The sequence below is a fragment of the Cryptotermes secundus genome, unplaced genomic scaffold (genome assembly GCF_002891405.2).
Source record: "Cryptotermes secundus unplaced genomic scaffold, Csec_1.0 scaffold790, whole genome shotgun sequence".
NCBI classification, from domain to species: domain Eukaryota; kingdom Metazoa; phylum Arthropoda; class Insecta; order Blattodea; family Kalotermitidae; genus Cryptotermes; species Cryptotermes secundus.
The window spans coordinates 163,605-185,414 of NW_019744127.1; the positions used below are offsets into that span (position 1 = coordinate 163,605).

The 21,810-nt window shown below is 40.4% G+C and overlaps 2 protein-coding genes across 8 annotated transcripts in view; one reads left to right on the forward strand and one right to left on the reverse strand.

The window, feature by feature from the left end:
- Positions 1 to 21,810, forward strand: part of LOC111874531 — a 154,487-nt gene that overhangs the window by 93,980 nt on the left and 38,697 nt on the right. The window lies entirely within an intron of this gene.
- LOC111874529 (membrane-bound transcription factor site-2 protease) overlaps positions 1 to 21,810 on the reverse strand; it is a 90,144-nt gene that overhangs the window by 56,327 nt on the left and 12,007 nt on the right. For all 7 annotated transcript variants that reach the window (XM_023870103.2, XM_023870102.2, XM_033755482.1 and 4 more), the window contains one exon: positions 10,841 to 11,116. In XM_023870103.2, the coding sequence (XP_023725871.1) occupies positions 10,841 to 11,116 (276 nt within the window). The remainder of the gene's footprint in view (positions 1 to 10,840; positions 11,117 to 21,810) is intronic.

Sequence of the window (21,810 nt, forward strand, 5' to 3'; positions counted from 1 at the left end):
TGAGAATGAACTAAACCGAACTCGTGGTGAAATAAGTGACAGGATTAAAACCAAAATAGAAAGTGTTCTTCATCGGAATGCTGGTTATTCAACATTATGCAAGATTGCAGATATACTTTCCGGTAAACTAGCAACATTCGAAGATGATACAGAACTGTCACCAAACGACTTGACATTCTTCAAATATGCTCCTGTCACATCATGTGATGTGGAACGAAGTTTTTCCAAATACAAAACTATCCTTAGTGATAATCGGCGATCTTTCAAATTTGAAAATTTGAAAATGCATGTAGTTATAAATTGCAATTGTAACAGTGAGAATTGAGACGTGAATAACTCAGTGAAAATTGAGATGTGAATAGCTTGTGTTCTTTTAAATGGTGTTTTTAGATAACAGAGTTAAGATAGTGTTCATACCATGTGCACCAGTGTTTGTCTAAAATATGAACGCAAATATCAGTATTAAAAAGAAAGCAATGAATGGTTTAATCCTGTACGAAATGTCGAAATTCCATCAGTTTTCTTTCCTTCAGAGACATAATAGGGCTAATTTGGTAAGTAGGACCTACTATCATATATTCATCATCTTTATTCTTAAGTTTATTCTTAATTATTTTATTCTTATCTTTAATTAAAATTGTGAAATTTTGTGTCCCCATTTAATATTTAAGGTCATATTTTACACTTTTTAGGTCATATTTGACATAATTTTGGGTCATAAGTGCATGCATATATTTATAGATTTTAGGTCATAAAAATCCGGGCCCTATTCATCACTATGTCATACTTAACAATGTATTTCTCTATCATTCACTTTAATATTATACTTGAATCTGCATATCTCCCCTTAACCCTTTCCAATTGTGCGTCAATATATAATCAATATGGTGATGGTGCTTCCATGGATGAATGTCAACAGACAATCAACAAAGTTTCTTTCACGTTTCCCCGGCCATATATTGATCATATGTCATTACTAGGGCCCGGATTTTTTGAAAATGCATATGCACATATGCAAATGCATATTTTGAGGGTTTTAGGTCATTATTTCATATTCTAAAAGTAAGAGCATATTCCTGCATATATGTTTAAAATTAAGGACTATTAAGGATGAGACAACCCATTCATGTGGCCGATACATAGCAAATTTCGTAGTTGTTCAGCTACATCAAGACGAACCCAGCAAACCTCATCTTCTTGCTTGCAAAGTACTAGAGAAAATGAACCATAGCACAATAGCAAGATTTGTAAATGATTCTCTGCGACTACTATGGCCGTCTGAAATTGAGAATAATTGTTGTAAGGTGCTTGTATTACTCACAGATGCAGCTTCCTATATGTTGAAAGCAGCAAAGGCCTTACAAGTATTTTATCCAAATCTTATACATGTAACCTGTTTAGCTCATGGATTACACCGTATCGCAGAAAAAATACGCGCACAGTTTCCAGCTGTTAACAATTTAATTGCAAGTGGGAAATGGACTTTATCCATCATCCTGGTTTTTAAGATAACAAATAAAAACACAATGTTTCGGAAACTGGATCTGTTTCCGTCCTCAGGTGAAGGAAAAGGGAAACACCTATTATAGGTGTTTCCCTTTTCCTTCACCTGAGGACAGAAACAGATCCAGTTCCGAAACGTCGTGTTTTTATTTGTTATCTTAAAAACCAGGACGATGGATAAAGTCCAGAAACCCAATATATCAGTGTGTTATACACCATCGTCAGAATCCTATAGTAACTAATTGGGAAAAAACTGTTTCTGAAAGCGCCAGTTTGTGTCCAATTCTAAAAAGATTGACTACCTCAGGTTCCTCTGCCACCTGAACCTCTCCTAACTAGGTGGGGGACATGGTTATCCGCAGTTTCATTTTATCAGGAGAATTTCAATCAAGTAAACGAAGTGGTTACAAAACTTGAAGATGAAAATGCATGTCCGTGAAGCAAAAGTGGTGCTAGGAAGTGATACTGTTTATCAAGATGTGAAGTTTATCCATGCACATTTTTCTACAGTTTGAAAAGCCACTGAGAGCTTAGAATCTTGTGGTGCACTCCTTCATGACTCACTTGAATTTGTTCAGAGAGCAACTTCTTCACTGAATTTCGCACTAGGCAAAATTGGAGACAAGATTAAATGCAAGTTAGAAATGGTGTTGAATTTGAACCCAGGACTAAAAAAGATTCAGTCAATTAGTCAGTACTTGAGTGGAATTAGGGTATCTTTGCCTGATGAATGTTCTGAACCTTCGGCGCCAGTGTACAAATACTATCAAATCACGTCAGTAGATGTAGAAAGATCATTCTCAGTGTATAAACTCATTTTGACAGACAACAGACGTAGTTTGTCTCCATAAAACACTGAAAGACTTCTAGTTGCCTATTGTGATGCTACTTTCTGCAGTGAATGATGCATGTAAATAGGCGAGTATGAATAAAGTGACCTGTTCCTTAAGTGCATATTGTTTTATTTTTGGTGCATATTTTCCCGCTTTTTAGCGCATAAAGATCCGGGCCCTAGTCAATACCGGCCATTGTATTCTGTGCCAATGTATTCATGAATGTTTTGTCTGCCTTTTTCTGCCATCTGGAAGTCACAATTTGAACTTTCTGAGGAACAAATGCCATTTATATATAATGGCATGTCATGTGTTAGTAGCATGCTTTTACTTATGAGCGAACCCTGGCCTTCTGGATTGATAAAACACATAATTCCTTGTGTGATGTGGATGAAGAATCAATTAGTGATATGTTAAATGAAGAACTTGATATTAACTCTGATTATGAGATTAATTTGGAAACTGAAGGAGAAACTGCGAGTTAAGAATCAAGAAACGAAATGTTGGAAAGTGCAAGTGAGAGTGAAACAGTGCTGTGATGATGAGTGGGAAGACGTGATGATGGGAAAGAAGAAACCCAAGGTATACACATTTACTAAAAATGCAGGACCACAATTTAACCTTCTGCCAGATGCAGAGCCCATATATTATTTTATTTGTCAATGATGAACTTCTGAATAACATTGTTATAGAGACAAACCAGCATGTGAGGCACAAAATTGAGGAACTTCAGGTAAGCCTGAGGTCCATCTGGAGTAGGTGGTCTGATGTGTCTGTTCCTGAAGTGAAGGTGTTTTTAGGTCTAATTATAAATATCGGCCTAATCCCATTACCCAACATAAAAGACTACCTGTCTAGTGAGAGGAAAACACAGATAAAATTATTTGGTGATGTAATGTCCAGAGATTGCTTTTTACAGATTTCTGGATGATGCATGTGGGGAAATGATACCACCAAATAAAGCAATCGGGCCATCAAAAGGACAAGAAAGTATATGGGGTGACACATCATACAGAGAAACAGTTTCGGAAAGACTTCGTGCCAGGCAAAACACTTCACTTAGTGGCTCAGCAGGCATTTAAAAACCCCTGATATCCTGGCTGCAGAGAATTTCCTTAATGCAATAACTGGAAAGGGTTAAGGTTTTCCAGCTACAGCAAATTCCTGGTTATCCAAGCATCAAGAATTCTCATGTAAGTGACAAAAATTTCAAAGAAAATATACCATTTTATAAAGTTAGCTCAGAAACAAAGGTGTGACAAACATACATTCACCTGCCATGTAGATGTTATTCAGCTACCATTACAAGCATTTTTTTCCCTTGGCACTACAGCCCCAGTGGGCCTAGGCCTACCTCCATGAACTTCTCCGTTAACTTCGGTTTTTCTAGATCTTACACATGCAGTAGGACTCCTTTGGTGAGTGATCAGCTCGTCGGAAGGCCTCTACCTGTACACAAACACAGAAAAACGCACACAAACATCCATGCCCTGAGCGGGATTCGAACCCACGATCCTGGCTTCCGAGCGGGCGAAGACAGTACATGCCTTAGACCGCTCGGCTACTGTGACCGGCACCATTACAAGCATAATGTTACATAATTACAGTACAAGTTAGTTTTTACAATGCCATTTCAGTACACAAGTACCTAAAATCTTTTACCTATCAATTCACTACACTGCCTGAAAAGATTCCTGTGCAAGAACTAAACTGAAAACATGTTGTTTTAACTCTGGTAACAGAAAACTGGAACATGAGAAGACTGGTAAAGGATGAAAACTGGGTTCTGTAAGGTTTTCCTCATTCAACTGGCAAAACTCATACCCCACATGCCAAATAATTGGAAGTTTACCACAATTCTCCATGCATTTCTGGTTCCCACATGCAAAAAAAACCATCTACAGAATTTCTTTATTTCATAGCACTAATAACAGTGTTACATGGATGGCGCAATGGGAAGTGGGAGTCACATGAACTCCGTGGTCCCACGAGTGACATCACATACTCCCACTCCTTCTGCCAGTACACAAAAGTTTGGTGGGCGCGCCCTCCCCCGCAGTGACGTGGCAGAAGGGTGACTGTGTTGTTACCAAGGGATACCACAGTTGCTACGCAGCAGGCTAAATAAGGAGCAGCGAACACTATTCAGTAGTGAGTGATTAGTGAGTGAGGATTGAGCCAGTTACAAATGAGTGAATTACTAGTTAGTAACGATTAACCAGTCAATGCAATCTAGCAGTCGCTGAGTAGGGTTGTATCAAGTGCATGGCAGTGACTACAGGAGAAGTATCTGTGATACTGCTGATAGCAGTAATTGTGAAATTGTAAACTGTGTGATTGTAAGAGCGAATGTGCAATAAATAACCAGCCAGTTACAGTCTAGCACTCTTTGGAGTGAAAGGAAACAGGAAAAGCAAATTGTCACGTGTTGGGTGTATAATGCGCGACAATTTGGTGTCAGAATTGCTTTATGAACTTGAACACGTCTCGACGAATAATTGAATTTAAGAGTGCATAAACTGTTACCCTACAAAAATGAACACACAGCAAGTGTTGGAACTCCAGTGGAAAGAATTGAGGGCAGAGAGAAAAGCTGCCGAGAAAAGGACTGACGACAGGTTTAAAGCCTGGCAAGAAAAGACTGCCGCGGATACGAGAGCAACCCAAGCAAGGACGGCCGCCATGTGAGAAAAAATGGGCGCCAGCCACATGGAGATGGTGTGCGCATTTAAACCCAAGATAGAGGAAAAGACGATGGCCTGCCGAGAAACGATGGAGGCGCGTCTAGAAGAGGAAAAGCCAGCTTCAGTGGACACGAAACCTGAGGCGGCACAACAAGAAGAGGTCCCCGCAGAAGACGCCGAAGTAATTATACAAAGAGCAGAAATTGTGAAGTTTTTATACATTCCTTTGTGCACCTTGTACTTCTACTCTCTTAGGTCTCGGTATTCTCCTCAGTCCTTTGTTTTCAAAAACATGCAACTAACTGCTTTTATCAGAATGAAAAACCAAGTTACACACCCGTGTACATATGAACACACACACAAATCTATATAAATAAAAATGTAAATGTTTGTTTGTTCAAAATCTTAAATCCCCGAAAGTTCTTCACCGATTGCTTTGAAATTTTGATACAACGTTGCATTCAAATACGCGTGTTTTTATATACCTATTATATAGATGTCACACCTGTGACAGGTAAAAACATGCTTCTTTTGAAAAACAGCGCCATCTGTTGGACGTAAAAGCAACACACGCTACACTAAATATTTTACAATTCCATTTCAATGTTTCCAATTGCATTGTTAAATTGGATTTTCATATATTTTGATTCATTTTCACTTTGATTTAATTATTTCGTGTGACATTGGATTGGAATTGAGCTGTGTCATTTACCATAGCATTCATTACGTGAGTACAGTTTATTTTTTTCTTCTTTCGTTGTTTTTCATTTCGTTTTCTTAACTGTTTTCCTTATTTTTCAGTGCAACTGGTGGTGGAATTGAGCTGCATCGATTGATCTGCATTTGAACTGAAATATTTCGTTAGTATTTTTTATTTTTTTTGGTTTCTTCTTTGTTTTCCAGTTTGTGTTCTTTCCTTTTTTAATGTTTTGCAATTTTATATGTTTTCGTTATAACTTTCTTTCTTCTTCTTCAGTGCAATCGATCTGCTTTAGTTCATCCAAATAATGCCTCGCAGAAGATCAAACTTAGGTCGTACTCGCCGAGCGGAAGCAGTGTGACAAGTAATTGCAAATCAAACTGGGGAAGAATGGGCATCAGCGAACGAGCAAAACAGGCAAAGAATGGCTCAAATACGTGCTGAGGAAGCAGCAGAGCGACGTGCAGCCGGACTTGAGGATGGACGGTTGCGAGCATGGCAATCGCGTTCTGCAGCTTCAGATCTGCTTCATTCTCAAAAGAATGGACGCGACAGGCTGAGAGTGGCTGAAAGAAGTCAACGAGAAACAGCAGATCAGCGTCAAACACGACTCCGTGCTCAGCAATCACGCAATTACAATCACCTTGCATTCCGGTACAGCCCAGCTGAAGATTATAGTTCGAACCGGCATGTTCTCATTGGCACTATGACTGAAGTGTGTCCTTATTGCAAGGCTCTGGAATTTAATGGAGAAACGAAAGGAATGTGTTGCGCCATGGGAAAAATTAAACTGAATTAACTTGGAGAACTGCCAGAGACATTAAAAACTTTGCTTGCCGGATATACCGCCGGATCAAAGCATTTCCTATCTAACATCAGGAAATACAATTCATGCTTCCAAATGACGTCGTTCGGCGCAGAAATCGTAACAGCTCAATTCATGCCAACTTTCAAAGTGAAAGGACAAATTTATCATAAAGCCAGCTTCCTGCTTCCATTCCCAGATGGTCAACATAAATTCCTACAAATGTATTTCATCGGCGATGGCAATGATGAATTGAATGCATGCTGCGGAATTTCTACCGGCATAAAAAGGTCCATCGTTTCCCAACTGCAAGAGCTTCCTCACAAAAAAACAATTTAGTGTCTTTGTTCAAAACAGCAATTGACATGATGCCATCTGATACACACAAGATTGTTATTCATGCTGACAAAACGCCTGCTGGACAACATGTGCGAAGATTCAATGCTCCAACTATAGACGAAGTGGCAATTGTTATAGTCGGAGATCAATTCAAACCTAGAGATATTGTTCTTCATCAGAGAAACGATCAACTGACAAAAGTTGCAGAAACTCATCAATGCTACGATGCCCTGCAATATCCAATCATTTTTTGGGATGGTGCCGATGGATATCACTTCAACGTTAAGATGATAAATCCAGTCAGTGACGAAGAAACAAATATGAAATGCAGCGCAATGAACTATTATTCATACTGATTAATGATTCGAGAGAATGAAGACAATCACATTTTGAAATGCCGTCAATTGTTTCACCAATACATCGTAGATATGTAAGCAAAAATCGAAACAGAACGTTTGATATTCATCCGTCTGAATCAGACCAAGCTTCGCTCTGAAGAATACGTTCATTTGCGAGATGCAGTTGTAAATGACGGTAATACAACTAACGTTGGAAGACTAACTATTTTGCCATCTTCATATACAGGCAGTCCACGTCATATGCATGAGTACGCTCAAGATGCAATTGCGTATGTTCGTCACTACGGGCATCCAGACCTATTCATTACATTCACATGCAATCCAGCTTGGGACGATATACAACAGCTCTTACTTCCTGGGCAATCGCCGGTGGATAGGCATGACATCACAGCACGTGTTTTCAGACAGAAGCTGAAATCGCTGATGGATTTCATGGTAAAACATGAAGTGTATCGGTCTGTGCGCTGCTGGATGTACTCAGTGGAATGGCAAAAAAGAGGATTGCCACACGCACATATACTAATCTGGCTCTATAACAAAATCACTTCAAACGAAATCGACGATGTAATATGCGCTGAAATACCCGATGCCGACGTCGATAAGGATTTGCATGAAGTTGTAACGAAAAATATGATACATGGACCTTGCGGTATGCTGAATCCAAATTCACCATGCATGACAGACGGAAAATGCTCTAAGCGATATCCTCGAGCATTACTAGCCAACAAAGTTACAGGAAACGATGGATATCCTTCGAACAGAAGATCAGAAGATGGCGGTAAATTAGCATCCATACAAATGCGAAAGGGTGACATCGAAGTGGATAACCGGTGGGTTGTTCCATATTCGCCTTTGCTATCAAAAACATACAAAGCGCACATAAACGCGGAATACTGTAAATCCGTTAAATCGGTCAAATACATTTGTAAGTACGTGAATAAAGGCAGCGACATGGCAGTTTTTGGCGTGCAACCAGCAAGAAGTGATAGGAATGCGGTCATACATATCGATGAAATCGCACAGTATCAGGCTGGAAGATACATAAGCAGCAATGAAGCTGTATGGCGAATTCTTTCATTTCCCATACATGAACAAAGTCAAGCTGTTGTTCACTTAGCAGTACATCTAGAAAATGGACAACGCATTTACTTCACAACTGCAAATGTGCAACAAATAGCCCTTAATCCACCGGCTACAACGTAAACTGCTTTCTTCGCATTCTGTCAAAATGACGTGTTTGCGAAAACACTGCTGTATTCGGAAGTGCCTACGTATTACACATGGAATACGAGTAGAAAATTATTTGAATGATGCAAATGAGGAGAGTGAGTCGACGGACAAACTGGCATATTCAAAGAAACTAAGATAGGCCGACTGTACACTGTGCTCCCAATCAAGATGAATGCTTCTTTCTTCGCATGCTGTTGGTAAATGTGCCCGGTCCGTCTTTCCAGTAACTGAGAATTGTCAACGGCGTTACACATGCCACTTTCCACAGCGCATGTCAAGCTCTGAATTTACTGGAGAATGACCGACAATGGGATGTATGCATTACTGACGCGTGCAACACGTCACATCCACATCAAATTCGTACATTGTTTGCAATCATATTGACCGCCTGCTCTCCTTCATCTCCAACAGAGTTATGGGAGATATATAATTCGCAAATGGCTGAAGATATTTTCCGTCGAATATGCAAGAAAAATTCCAATATGAACATGGATTTCACAGCAGAAATCTACAACGAAGCATTGATAATGATTGAAGATTTGTGCTTAGAAATCGCGAACAAAGATCTCAATCAATTGGGAATGCCATCACCCAATCAATCTGCTGCTGCTTCGTTCAATGTAGAATTGAGTCGTGAGCAAAATTACAACACGGGTGATCTTTTGTCGTATGTGCAATCAAATATTCCTAAGCTAAGGCTTGAGCAAAAAGGCATTTACAATCAAATATTGCAAACTGTCAATAACGGGGTTGCAGAAATCTTCTTCTTAGCTGCGCCAGAAGGAACTGGTAAAACGTTCCTAATTAGATTGATTCTGGCAGCAATTCGATCCCAAAATGACATAGCCTTAGCTCTTGCATCATCCGGAATAGCTGCGACATTGCTACCAGGTGGAACAACTGCTCATTCCGCTTCGAAATTGCCATTGAACATGCATTTCATTGAAACTCCCATGTGCAACATTTCCAAAGCATCAGGCATGGGAAAGGTATTGCAGAAATACAAACTTATTGTTTGAGATGAACAAATCACTTGAGGCTCTTCATCGATCATTGCAAGATTTGCGTGGAAACATCAGACCATTTGGGAACGCATTAATATTGCTTGCAGGAGATTTCAGGCAAACATTACCTGTAATTCCTCGATTGACACCAGCGGACGAAATAAATGCTTGCCTGAAATACTCTACTTTGTGGCGATATGTAGATGTTGAAATAAACTACAAATATGCGTGTCCAGCTGCAAAACGGTCAGTCAGCTGAGATATTCTCACATCGATTGCCGGAAATTGGAAACGGAAAGGTGCCAGTTGATCTGACCTCAGGACGAATTTCATTGCCTCATAACTTCTGCAATTTAGTGACGTCAAAAGGAGAATTGGTTGAAAAAGATTTTCCCAATATTCAAATCAATTATAAGAATCATGATTGGCTGAGTGAACGAGCTATTCTTGCGGCCAAGAACAAAGACGTCTACAAACTTAACAATATCATTCAGTCTAACATTCAATGCGAGGCAGTCACATACAAGTCCGTCGACACTGTTGTGGAAGCAGATGAAGCGGTTAATTATCCAACAGATTTTTTTAATTCACTTGATCTGCCAGGGATGCCACCGCACGTGCTGCAATTGAAAATAGGCATGCCAATTATCATGTTGTGAAATATCAACCAGCCAAAGCTTTGCAACGGCACGCGGCTTGCGGTAAAAAAATTATTGAGGAATGTCGTAGAAGCAACAATCTTGACAGGACCTCTCAACGGTGAATATGTCCTCATTCCTCGCATTCCTATGATTCCAACGGATGTGCCATTTCAATTTAAGAGATTGCAATTCCAAATTTGATTGGCGTTTGCAAACACCAACAACAAAGCTCAGGGCCAATCTTTAGAACTGTGCAGTTTAGATCTAGACACAGGTTGCTTCTCACATGGACAGTTATATGTTGCATGTTCTAGAGTCGGCAAACCAGACAATCTCTATATCTGCACAGACAATGAAACAACAAAAAATATTGTATACCCACAAGCATTGTGAAATTAAACATATTAGAAACGTGCGGTTTCTCTTTTCTTTCTCTCTCATTTAACCAGACTGAGCCACAGCAACGCGTGGCCGGGTACAGCTAGTAAATATATAATTAGGACCACATCCTACAATTATGTTAACACATGAGATTTTGGCTTTTCATGGTGGTATTAAGATATCAGTATCTACAACATGACATCGTGTAGTCTAGCAGAAATATACTGATATATTGGAGGAAGTTGATGTCTCCACCTACAGTAAAGAAGAGAGAAATTCATCCTTGAAGATGGAGGCAGGAAGTTCTTCAGAAATACACCGCATAAGACTGTAAACTTACTTTTAACATTAGTTCACTAACCAGAGGTTCCAAAACAAGTGATGATGTGCCACCAGTGCCTATGCCGGTCAGCCATGCATTCAGTGCAGTCCTGATGACAATGTACATTGCGACTGGAAGCAATGCTAAGGAACATCTTATTCCAAGAGTAAACCAACAGTCCAGAAGTTTGGGCCTCCAGAATCCACATTTTTGAAAAAACCTATTGAAAGCTGTAGTAAACCATCGTACCTTGAATGCCTCGACTTGGAGGCCTGTGTTTTCTAAGAAGTATAAATATGGATTGTGAGAGCAGCTCTGAAACAGACAATTTCAATTTAATTAGTATGTGAGCCAAGCATAGGAAGACAAATGTAATGCTGCATTAATAAATATTACAGACAAACACTTAAAAACCATTATAAAGACAAAACAACTCCGTCCAGTGCGACTATTTAAGTTTTACTACTTGAAAACTTAGCACCCTTACATGTTTCGATCCTTATGGATCATCTTCAGACTTAAATAGTCACACTGGACCGAGCTGTTTTGTCTTTATAATTGTTAGTGTGACGGACCAGAATGAAACAAATCAAATTCACTTAAAAACAAATTTCTATAACATGACTTATTTTGACTGCAGATTTCATTAAGAAATTAATGTATTAAATATAAAAGAACAATCCTATCTAATGCTTCTTAGAGTTTTGAAATTGTAGATCAGCATGGATATTTAACAAGAAGTTATAAGGAGAATTCAAACAACCTACATTTTTATAATATACACGTATACTTCTAGTCCTACAGATTATTAAGAGCGTTTCAACAATAAAAGGTGTCTTACAGTTGTCATGAAAAACATTGTTTTAAAATGGGTTTCACTGTCAGAAAATGCCTCAGAACATGGGTTACGGATTTCAAGCCTATAGATATGAAAATTATGCTGTTTAAGAAACAAAGGTAGATTCCAGAATTACAGTATTATCTGTGCACATGCTCCAGCAGAAGACAAATTGAAGTGGAAAAGGATTAGTTTTATGAGCAATTAGAGAGAACGGACATTCACTGTCCTTCATCTGACATAAAGATTACATTTGATCTTAATGATAAAATTAGAAAGGAGAGCTGAGCTAAAACAATTGTGGGAGGCCACAGATCGCAATATAAAAGCAATGGTAATGGAGAGTGACTCATAAATTTTACAGTGCAACAGATGATGAAAGGCGGAATGATATTTCTACACAGAAGTATATATAAAAGAACATGGAGATCATCACATGGGAGAACAGTTAACTAGAGATATAATGCACTAATAGATCACAGACATCACTGAACAGTATGATGATGAGTGTAAAGAAGCCATTGAAAACAAGATTGAAGCCTATTATAGGATGACACAAAAATACTGTAACGTGTATGGACACAGCTGTGCTAGGTAACTGACCAGTAAACACATATCACAGCAACAAATGTGCAACAATAGGACGTTCATTGTTAGCCAATACATGGGGGGACACATGTGACAATATATGATATCTGTTGCTGAGCAGTGATGTGTTTTCTGTGAGTGGTCTGTGCCGAGCCTATATATAGAGCAATGAAGTCTGTTCAAAATGAGGAAACCATGTGGAGGCAGGGTCGAATACCTCCACCGTGACCCTGTGAGTCGTAGGAGGTGATGAAAAGGGAAGTCTCAAATCTGAGTCAGTAAAATATGGTCACAAGTCCCAAGGGACTCAAGACCCGAGAAAAACTGCGCTGACAAGGGCCAGCAGCATATATAAAACTCAGACCCGTCCCTTCATCAGAGAGGGTGCCCCACAAAAACAAGACCATAACTGTCAAACAGTAATAAATATCTGGTTATGAGCCCTAGGTGGGGCTCGACACCAAGACTTACTGACTGACTGACCGTCAGTCACAATGTGACTTTGACTTCAGGAAGATATGTCAGGAAGAACTCATTCAAGGCAGTCCAGTAGTTGATGTGTTTGTTTAATAACTAACTGCAGTTACAATGTGGAAATTATCGAATACATTGCGTTATCAATTCTGGAAGGAATTATTTACTGTCGCCTTACCAAGATACACGTGACAATATCACACAAAAGGGGGCTGATAGCAGACAGCAATGGACTGATTTTAAACGAAACCCCAGTGAACACTGAATAGTTGGAACTGGTATTTTCAGGATTCACTGGGAGGTTCAGAAATAGAAGTTATATGAGAAAGGGAACAGAACAAGAAACTAATGAAGTAGAAGAAATGCCAAATGAAAATGAATATCTCACCATAGAAGATATCAAGGATGCAACAGAAAAGTTAAAAATTATAGAAGAAAGCAGTCTTCTGGGATGTGGCACCATGTAGATGTGGTGTTAACCGACGTTTCAGAGGAACGCATCACCTCCATCTTCAGGGTAGAAGGAAAAATAAGAAAATCTGCAAGCGAAGAGAGAGTGAGAGAAGGTACAAGCAGACTAATGTTGGAAATAAACTCAGCTATATGAGAGCAGGGAAGAAAGGGGACAAGTCTACATGGGAAATCAGTGGAGAGGGAGAGGGGAAGGGTGTGGGACAGGAGTAAGGTTAGAGCAGGTATAAGATATTGTGTCAGGGGAGAAAGGCGTGGTTAATGGGAGGGCATTAACCCTTAAGCTGGGGGAGGGGGTTGCTATGTGAGTCGGTCATGGTCTGTGTGGCCTTGTGGATCTGGCGTCATGTCCCAGGAGGGAGGGGGGAGTTTAGGGAACAGATGAGAGGCTTCCATGACTTGCTGAGACAAGATTATAGATTGACTAGACAAGATAATATGACTGAATTATTAATGATAAAACAAAATGTATTGGATATAACTCCCCATTAAGTGATATGTCAAGTACTGAAAGATGAAGTTATTCCTGAACAGTGGGAGGAACGACTTGTATGCCCTGTTTACAATAAAGACCAAATGCAGCTCAACAATTAGAGGTATCATCCTGTTAAATACAGGATATAAAATATTCTCCAACATCCTACACAAACAGATAATAAAAACAGAATTGGAATAGAATAAGATGGATTAAATCATAGGAAATTATCAGCATGGGTTCCAAGTAGATAAGTCAACAATAGATCAAAAACAGTTAACAAGGCAGATACTGGAAAAAAACACTCAAATATGGAGTCAGAACATTTTACCTTTTCTTAGATTTCAAAGCTACTTATGTCATCATAAACAGGGATAAATTACTTGAGGCTATGAAGAAATCTAAAATAACCCATAAGTTAAGTGGATTTGTAAGAGAAACTTTGAAATATGCAAAATGTAGAGTTAAAATGCAGAATAATCGATCAGAACCATTTGGAACATCAACTGGACTAAGGCAGGAAGATGCCTTGTCATATATTTTTTTTAAATTAGCATTAAAAAATGTGGTCAGATTTGAGGATGGAAACTAAACAAACTACATATAAGAAAACAAATACTTGCATATGCAGATGACAGGTGTGCAGAAAGAAGAAAGAGGACTTACAATCAATCTTCAAAAAACTAAAAACAGACCAACTAGTGATCAGATCATTTGCATTAGTCAGATACTGGAGAAAAAAATGTGAGTACCATGAGATGGTACATCAGCTATTAACGTACTTCAAGAAAGTTAGGAGCGAAATATCGTACAATATTACGATACAATTTGGGGGACCCATGAAACTGATTAGGATGATTAAAATATGTTCAAATGAAGCCTATAGTAAAGTCTATATAGGTAAACATCTGTCTAATGATTTTCTGACCCTGAAGAACAAACACAAAATGAGAAGCTTCCTTGGCCTATGTACTTATTACAGATGGGTTACTGCCAGTTTTGTCAATACTGTAAAACTACTTACCAAACTCAGCGACGAGAAGCAATTCTTCCCGTGGATGCCGACTTTCAAACACTACACTGGCCCTGTACTGCCCCTATTCTTGCTTACCCACAGCCAAGAGAGAAGTTCACCATTGACACAGATGTGACTAATGTCAGGATTCGAGAAGTGCTGTCCCAAATACAGGACAGATGGGAGTAATAGCTGTAACCGTACTTCCCTCGTCAAAATTATATAATTAAGGGTAGAACTATTTATGCATTGTTTAATACCGTGAGAGACGCTCCATCGGCGAGGTACCATCCCTGGACCGTCTAGTTGTAATTCCGCTACTGTCCTCCTTAGGCTAAGGGTGCCGCTATTGTCCCTAACGCCGCCTGTTTACTCCCAGTATATCATAAACCCATGAACTGATCGTGTACGAGACGAGCCAGGAGGGGTCTTGGATTCCTTGAAGACCTACAGAGGTTTATGGGCATCTCGAAAAATACGAATGTAGGCCAGATGTTGGGCTCGACCCTTGGTTTTCCCTTTTTATTTTCTTGTTTTTCTGATGCCAACTGGGGGACTTGTAAAGATGGGGGGGCGGTTATAGGGAGCGGAGGAGGACAGTAGTTGGGATGTAGGGAGAGAGGAGAGACATGTTTAAGAGTAGGGTAGCGAGTAGGATGGACGGAGCAGCTAGCCAGTAGAATTGGCGCTACCAACCTGGGGCATGTAACAGCGGAGGGGACCGGGAGTCTGCGAGCGGAACAGCATGGAAACAGCGGAGGAAAGGAAGAAATCTGAAGACAAGAAAATGAAAGATACAGATATGCAAGGTTAGTTAGAGTAATCAATATTATAAACAAGAGATTGAAGTAATGGAAGGGATCAACGATACAGAGAATGGGGGAGAAATGGAGGAAGGAGCTAATTTACTGACCCAGAATAAACAGACGAAATGTATAGAAAATGCGAAGGACAGTAAGATAGACGGGCAGGCCATATTAACCTATTTGGAAAAATTTGAAGAGAGAATGATGAAATTGGAAGGGAAATTTGAGGAGAGAATGAAGAAAATGGAAGGGAAATTTGAGGAGAGAATGATGCAAATGGAAAGGAAATTTGAGGAGAGAATGATGAAAACAGAAAACAATATAAAAGAGGACGTGCGTGAAATGCTGGCTGCATTGGCAAGGGACTCGGAATGTAAAACGAACCGACAGATAGAGTCCATGAATAACGAAGTTAAAGTCGTATCTGAGCGCACTCATGGCCAGATTCAAACTTTGACCGATACGGTGGGAGGAGATAAATCCGAAAATTTTGAGATTCAAATAAAATAGCAGGTAAATTCATGTCATAACGAAGAAAATGTGAAAGAGCCAGGCACTCTTGCAATCCAAGCGCACGCAACTATGGACCAAGGAATTGTTGTCAGCCAAGAAGAACGCACATTGAGCAGTGACTACAGTACAGACCAGTCAGAAATGAAGTTACCCGATACTGACGAGATGAATTATGCAGGAAGCGGACTTCACGGATGCGATTTGATTTCTTCAACATCGAGATCGCAAGTGATTTGTGGAAACTTGGCTGAAGTTCTGAAAATGGGCATCGAATCAGGAGACGTAACAGAAGAGTGTGGCAATCAGTCGCGGGTAGTGCAACTTCAACTGCAGTTCGGGGCGGAAGAAATCGAACAGCGACAGACTACTGGGTATCGCGGCACAGCAACTCCACTTAATCTCTCGGAGCCCCAGGGCAGGACGTGGGTTCGAAACTGGAAGAAGAGGAAGAAGACTCTCAAGGATAAAGGAACCACAGGTACCGTAAAATCAAAGGTTACTTCAATGTCATGCCGTGGTGATTTCACGTCACCTGTTCACCCCATGCATGGACTGTCAGTAAACCATGGACTCGGCAAATTCAGCTTGAGGGCAATCAGTGATAGAGGTCGTCACTGCTAGGTGCTCCTAAGTGGATTCTAATTTGATTGTGTTGTTTTGAAAATACTGGGATATAAATATTGTGGACAGAAATATGGTCGTCGCTAAGTGTGAAAGTGAGATATTTCAAGGTCAGTGTCAGTGTGTGTCAGATATTCCTGCATATCCACATGTTTCATTTATGTGTGTTAAAGTTATGAAAGTCAATTAATTTCACTATTGTTAAAATTGCATTAATTTCTGTGTTACTTATTGTCAGTGGCAAGGCGTTCGAATCGTGTAGCAATGAATTGAATTATACTGGTTTCTGGTAATATCGACGGCATTATGTAATATATATAATAAGGGGGTAAACAAGGTTTCAAAGGTTATGAGCTATCAAAGTATGGTGCACCAGAATAAGTTAATTGAGTTATATATACCTATTGTCACCATTGTTGAAAATGTGGTAAGTTTTATGAGAAGACTGGACCTCTTGTGTTTGGATGCTGACAGTATGAATCATACGAATCCTAATAGTGATGATCTTTCAGTTCTGAAGATGTGAGTGATTAAGTTTTTGAAATAAGATAGAAGTCATGTGTTTTCCATGTTGTATGAATAGGTATGACGTTAGAGATGGGGAGTGCAAGTGGATCAGAAGGGTGTGTGTTCTGATGCGTTTGCCTTGGATTTCAGTTTGCCACATATGTTTGAGTCACCTTTGTGTCACGATTTGAAGTGTTCTCCTGAGTACAATCTTATATTGTGTAATGATTTATGTATGTAGTAAGAGTGAATAACCCTGTAACGAGCTTAGGTGAAGAAAAACCTAACATGTGGTGACGCTAGACTAATGTAAATTGGAAGTTGTATTGTACACGTGCCTGGGGTATGAGCTTCTGAGCAAGGGTAACACATCATTGGTTGGCGGCCTTGCCTAGTACTGACAGAAAGTGGCTGGATTAATTATCCACATTTGTGGAATAAGATATTTTTACTGATTAAAAACATATTAAACATATTAATGCTTAGAAATTATGTACATTTTGTGTAAGTTGGTATTATCTTTTGAAGCAATTCATGTACAACAGTAGTTCAGGGTTAGTAATTGTTTGTGTGGTCATTTATGTTACGGTAGACAGCCGATGTCAAGTTTAAGTGGTATGTGTGAAGTTTTGTGAAGAGTGTGAGATTCAAAGTTGAGATAATCTGTCTTGTATGTGGTCAGTTGTGTGTAAGTATGACACTGTATTGTAAACAATTAAGGTATTCCTCGGTTCGTACGGGAGAATGGCATTAAGCCTCGGTAGCGTCTTTCATCTGTTCGACTCGGACACACCTCGGCTTAATGGGGGGAGTATTGTAACCGTACTTCCCTCGTCAAAATTATATAATTAAGGGTAGAACTATTTATGCATTGTTTAATACCGTGAGACGCTCCATCGGCGAGGTACCATCCCCGGACCATCTAGTTGTAATTCCGCTATTGTCCTCCTTAGGCTAAGGGTGCCGCTATTGTCCCTAACGCCGCCTGTTTACTCCCAGTATATCATAAACCCATGAACTGACCGTGTACGAGACGAGCCAGGAGGGGTCTTGGATTCCTTGAAGACCTACAGAGGTTTATGAGCATCTCGAAAAATACGAATGTAGGCCAGATGTTGGGCTCGACCCTTGGTTTTCCCTTTTTATTTTCTTGTTTTTCTGATGCCAACTGGGCGACTTGAAAAGATAGGGGGGCGGTTATAGGGAGCGGAGGAGGACAGTAGTTGAATGGTAGATAGAGAGAAGAGAGGTGTTTAAGAGTAGTGGTAGCTAGTTGGCGGACGGAGCAGCTAGCTAGGAGAATAATGTACATATTCATCATTAGTGAAATTTTAAATTAAAACTGCCATCCACGGTGTGTTCTGGAGATCCCGGATTTATTTACCCCAAAGTGTGTTCCACTCCCTTCTCCAAAGCACCCGTATCCCTGAGAGAAAGAACTCAAGCTCGAGCGACAGTCGTGGCAAATGTAAGTCGGCGGACGGCTAAATAGCCTACTACAGTAAGACACTGAACAAAGCTGAGAGAAATTACTGCATCACCTGGTGGAACTTACTTGCAATTGTTATGACACTGGAACATTTCTATGAGTACCTCTACAGACAAAAGAGTTCCACCTGTGCACCATCCACTCTGCATTAACATGGCTCATGAGTTTTAAGAACCTCCAGGGACAAACTGCAAGCTGTATTCAGCATCTACAAGAATAGTTTCACTTCTGAGCACAGGCAAAGCTCTGAACACAACAATGCTGATGTCCTTTTTGTTATGACCATACCATCAGGAGTGTATCCGCTGCCACAAAGTCAAGGAGTGGGCAGACATCAAGCAGCACGAGCTATTGCAGCTGGCTGGGATCCAGCCATTTTGAGGATGGAACAACTGAATGACCAGGGCACATGTCCTATTCTGGAGGAAGTAGAGGCTAGACAGTGCCCAGAATGAAAAGACATCACTGACCACAACCCCACATACAAAAGCTACTGGACTAAATGGAAATCCCTTGCTGTAAGAAACAGCATACAAGAATGCCACTGGGAATCTGCAAACAAGTAATCAAAAATAACTCAGATAATTCTCCCTTGGAACAAAGTGAATGAAGTGCTCACTGAACTACATGGTGGACTCTCAGGAAGTCACATGGGTTTTAATAAGACCCTGGATAAGGTCTGGCAGAGGTACTACTGGCTCCATGCAAGAAACGATGTTAAGTAGTGGTGCTGGCAGTTTGACACCTGTGCAGCCAGTCGCAGCCCATGAACCAGGAGTTAGGGCCAAATACATTGGTACAATGTCAGGGCCTGTTCAAAAGGATAGCCCTTGATGTAGCAGGGCCCTTCCCAAGGAGTGACCATGGAAACCAATACCTCCTGATCGCTATGGATTATTTTACCAAGTGGCAAAAATCCTAAGCAATTCCAAACCAAGAGGCTTTGGCAGTGGCAGAAGCAATGGTTACCAACTTCTGCTGCTTCGAAGTACTGCAGGACCTACATAGTGACCAGGGCCGTAACTCAGATACAGGTGGTTTTGCAATGCCTAGAAGTGAGCATGAAGTGCATCACCTCCTTGCATCCACAATCTGATGGCAAGGTTGAGAGCTATATTAAAACAGTTGATGAGCACCTACAAAAAGCCTTCACTTTGCACCAGAGAGATTGGGATGCAAGATTATTCATCTTCCTCCTTGCTTACAGGGCATCCACTCATGACACTAAGGGCTTCCCTCCAACTGTCATGTGACCTGGTGCTTGGGGCACCCTCAAACAAGGAATGACCCATGACTTATCACATGGCAAATTTAGCTGACCATCTACATGGCATCCACGATTATGCCTGACAACACCTGTAGCTGGCCAGAAACTAGATGGAAACTAATTATGACACTCTGGCCAACTGCTACCACAAGGGTGACAAATTGTGGCTCTATCATTCAACCCTAACGAAGGGAAAATTCCCAAGCTCCTACCCTCGAGGAAGGGTAGTCACCAGGAGAAATTATGTGGTATATAGGATTCAGTGAAACCCTATACTTAGGACTATGGTGGTACACCTGGACCAGTTCTCACCCTATCAGGGAATTCCTGGGATGAGCAGGTTTATGGAGGGAACAGTGGGAGCAGTTGGAGAATAAAAACTGAGAAAAATGTGCCATGGGGAGGAAGGTGAGGCCACTCACAGATGTTGCAAGCACAGCCCTCAGAAGAAGAAATGGTGATATGCCTGTAGGCTATTTTGCATGAACAGCATTAAGGAGGGAGCAATGATGTATGTAGACTGCTCAGTAATGACACCATAAACAACAGGTGTTGTTAGGTAATGGACGTAAACAGCAACACAGGAATGGTGTTTCTTCTGCAGTCCTAGAGATAGCCACATGATGCAACAATAGAAAAAATGCTGGGAGATGTGTTTTCTATGTGGTCTGTATTGATGTGTTATAAGCAGGGAAAGTCTAGATTTCAGTTAGTGTAGTACAGTGAGTTAGAGGACTGCTGCAGTCCAGAAACCCAGAGGAAGGGGAACATCCACTGTTGGAAGTCATCACCAGAAAATTGATGAAGACACAGCGGGCTGAGAAGACTTAGTACATGCTGTAGTGAACTGCAGAGAGTGTGAATTAGTGACAGCATTACAGAATTTCAAAGTATTCAATGAATCCAATTACCTATCCAAACCCCATCTAAAGTCACTCATACATGTGACAAAATTGTCACAGATTTTGGGGGAACCTATGAAAAGTAGCTACACTGAATAGAAGTGTTTTTAAATGAAACCTATAGTAAATTCTGTATAGGTATATCTTTGATACTTCTTCTATTCAAAATGGTTATAAACAAGGACATGTTTATCACCACTGCTCATCAGCTTTGCTTTAGAATGTGCCATGTGGAAGGTCCAGGAAAACCAGATGGGACTGCAATTAAATGAGATACATCAGCTGTTGGTTTATGCTGATGATGTAAATCCATACCACAGGAACCATAAAGAAAAACAAAGAAACTTTGACACCAGTAAGGAGGTTTTTTTTAATGCTAGTGAGGTGGGACTAAGTCCCTTGTACTGTGGCCACTTCTGGCCTATTGTACCAGCCCCAGATGATAAGTGAGGGTGACTGTGGAGCAATTGGTGGAATGAAGATTGGCAAGACAAAACCAAAGTACTTGGAGAAAACCTGCCCCAGAGCCAAGGTGTCCACCACAAATCCCACCACACCAGACCCAGGATCGAACCTGGGACGCCGGGGTAGGTTAGCCTACAAGTACACACAGGGAAAACTACGTATATGTTACTGTCTCATCAATAGAATACAGTCACTAGAGCCTTCAAAATGTGGTAATGTAAAAATATATAGGAGCGACATGAAGAAATAAAAATTTGATTAATATGGAAATTAAAATGTAAGGACCTTGAATCAAGCAGGCAAATTGGAGAATTTGAAAATTGGAAATGCAGAAGACTGAAGTGTCTGTTCTAGGTGTCAGCGAAGTGCAGTGGAGAGGACAAGGTGAAATAAGAAGTGGTGATTATACAGTGTTTTATTCTGGAGGTGAACGGGCTGAAAGAGGTGTGGCAACAGTGGTGCATAAAAGTGTAGTGAGGAGTGTTGTTAAGAAGATTGTTTGTAATGACAGAATTATTGCTCTGAAGTTAAAGGCGGAACCGGTAGATATACTGATTATGCAAGTGTACATGCCACCA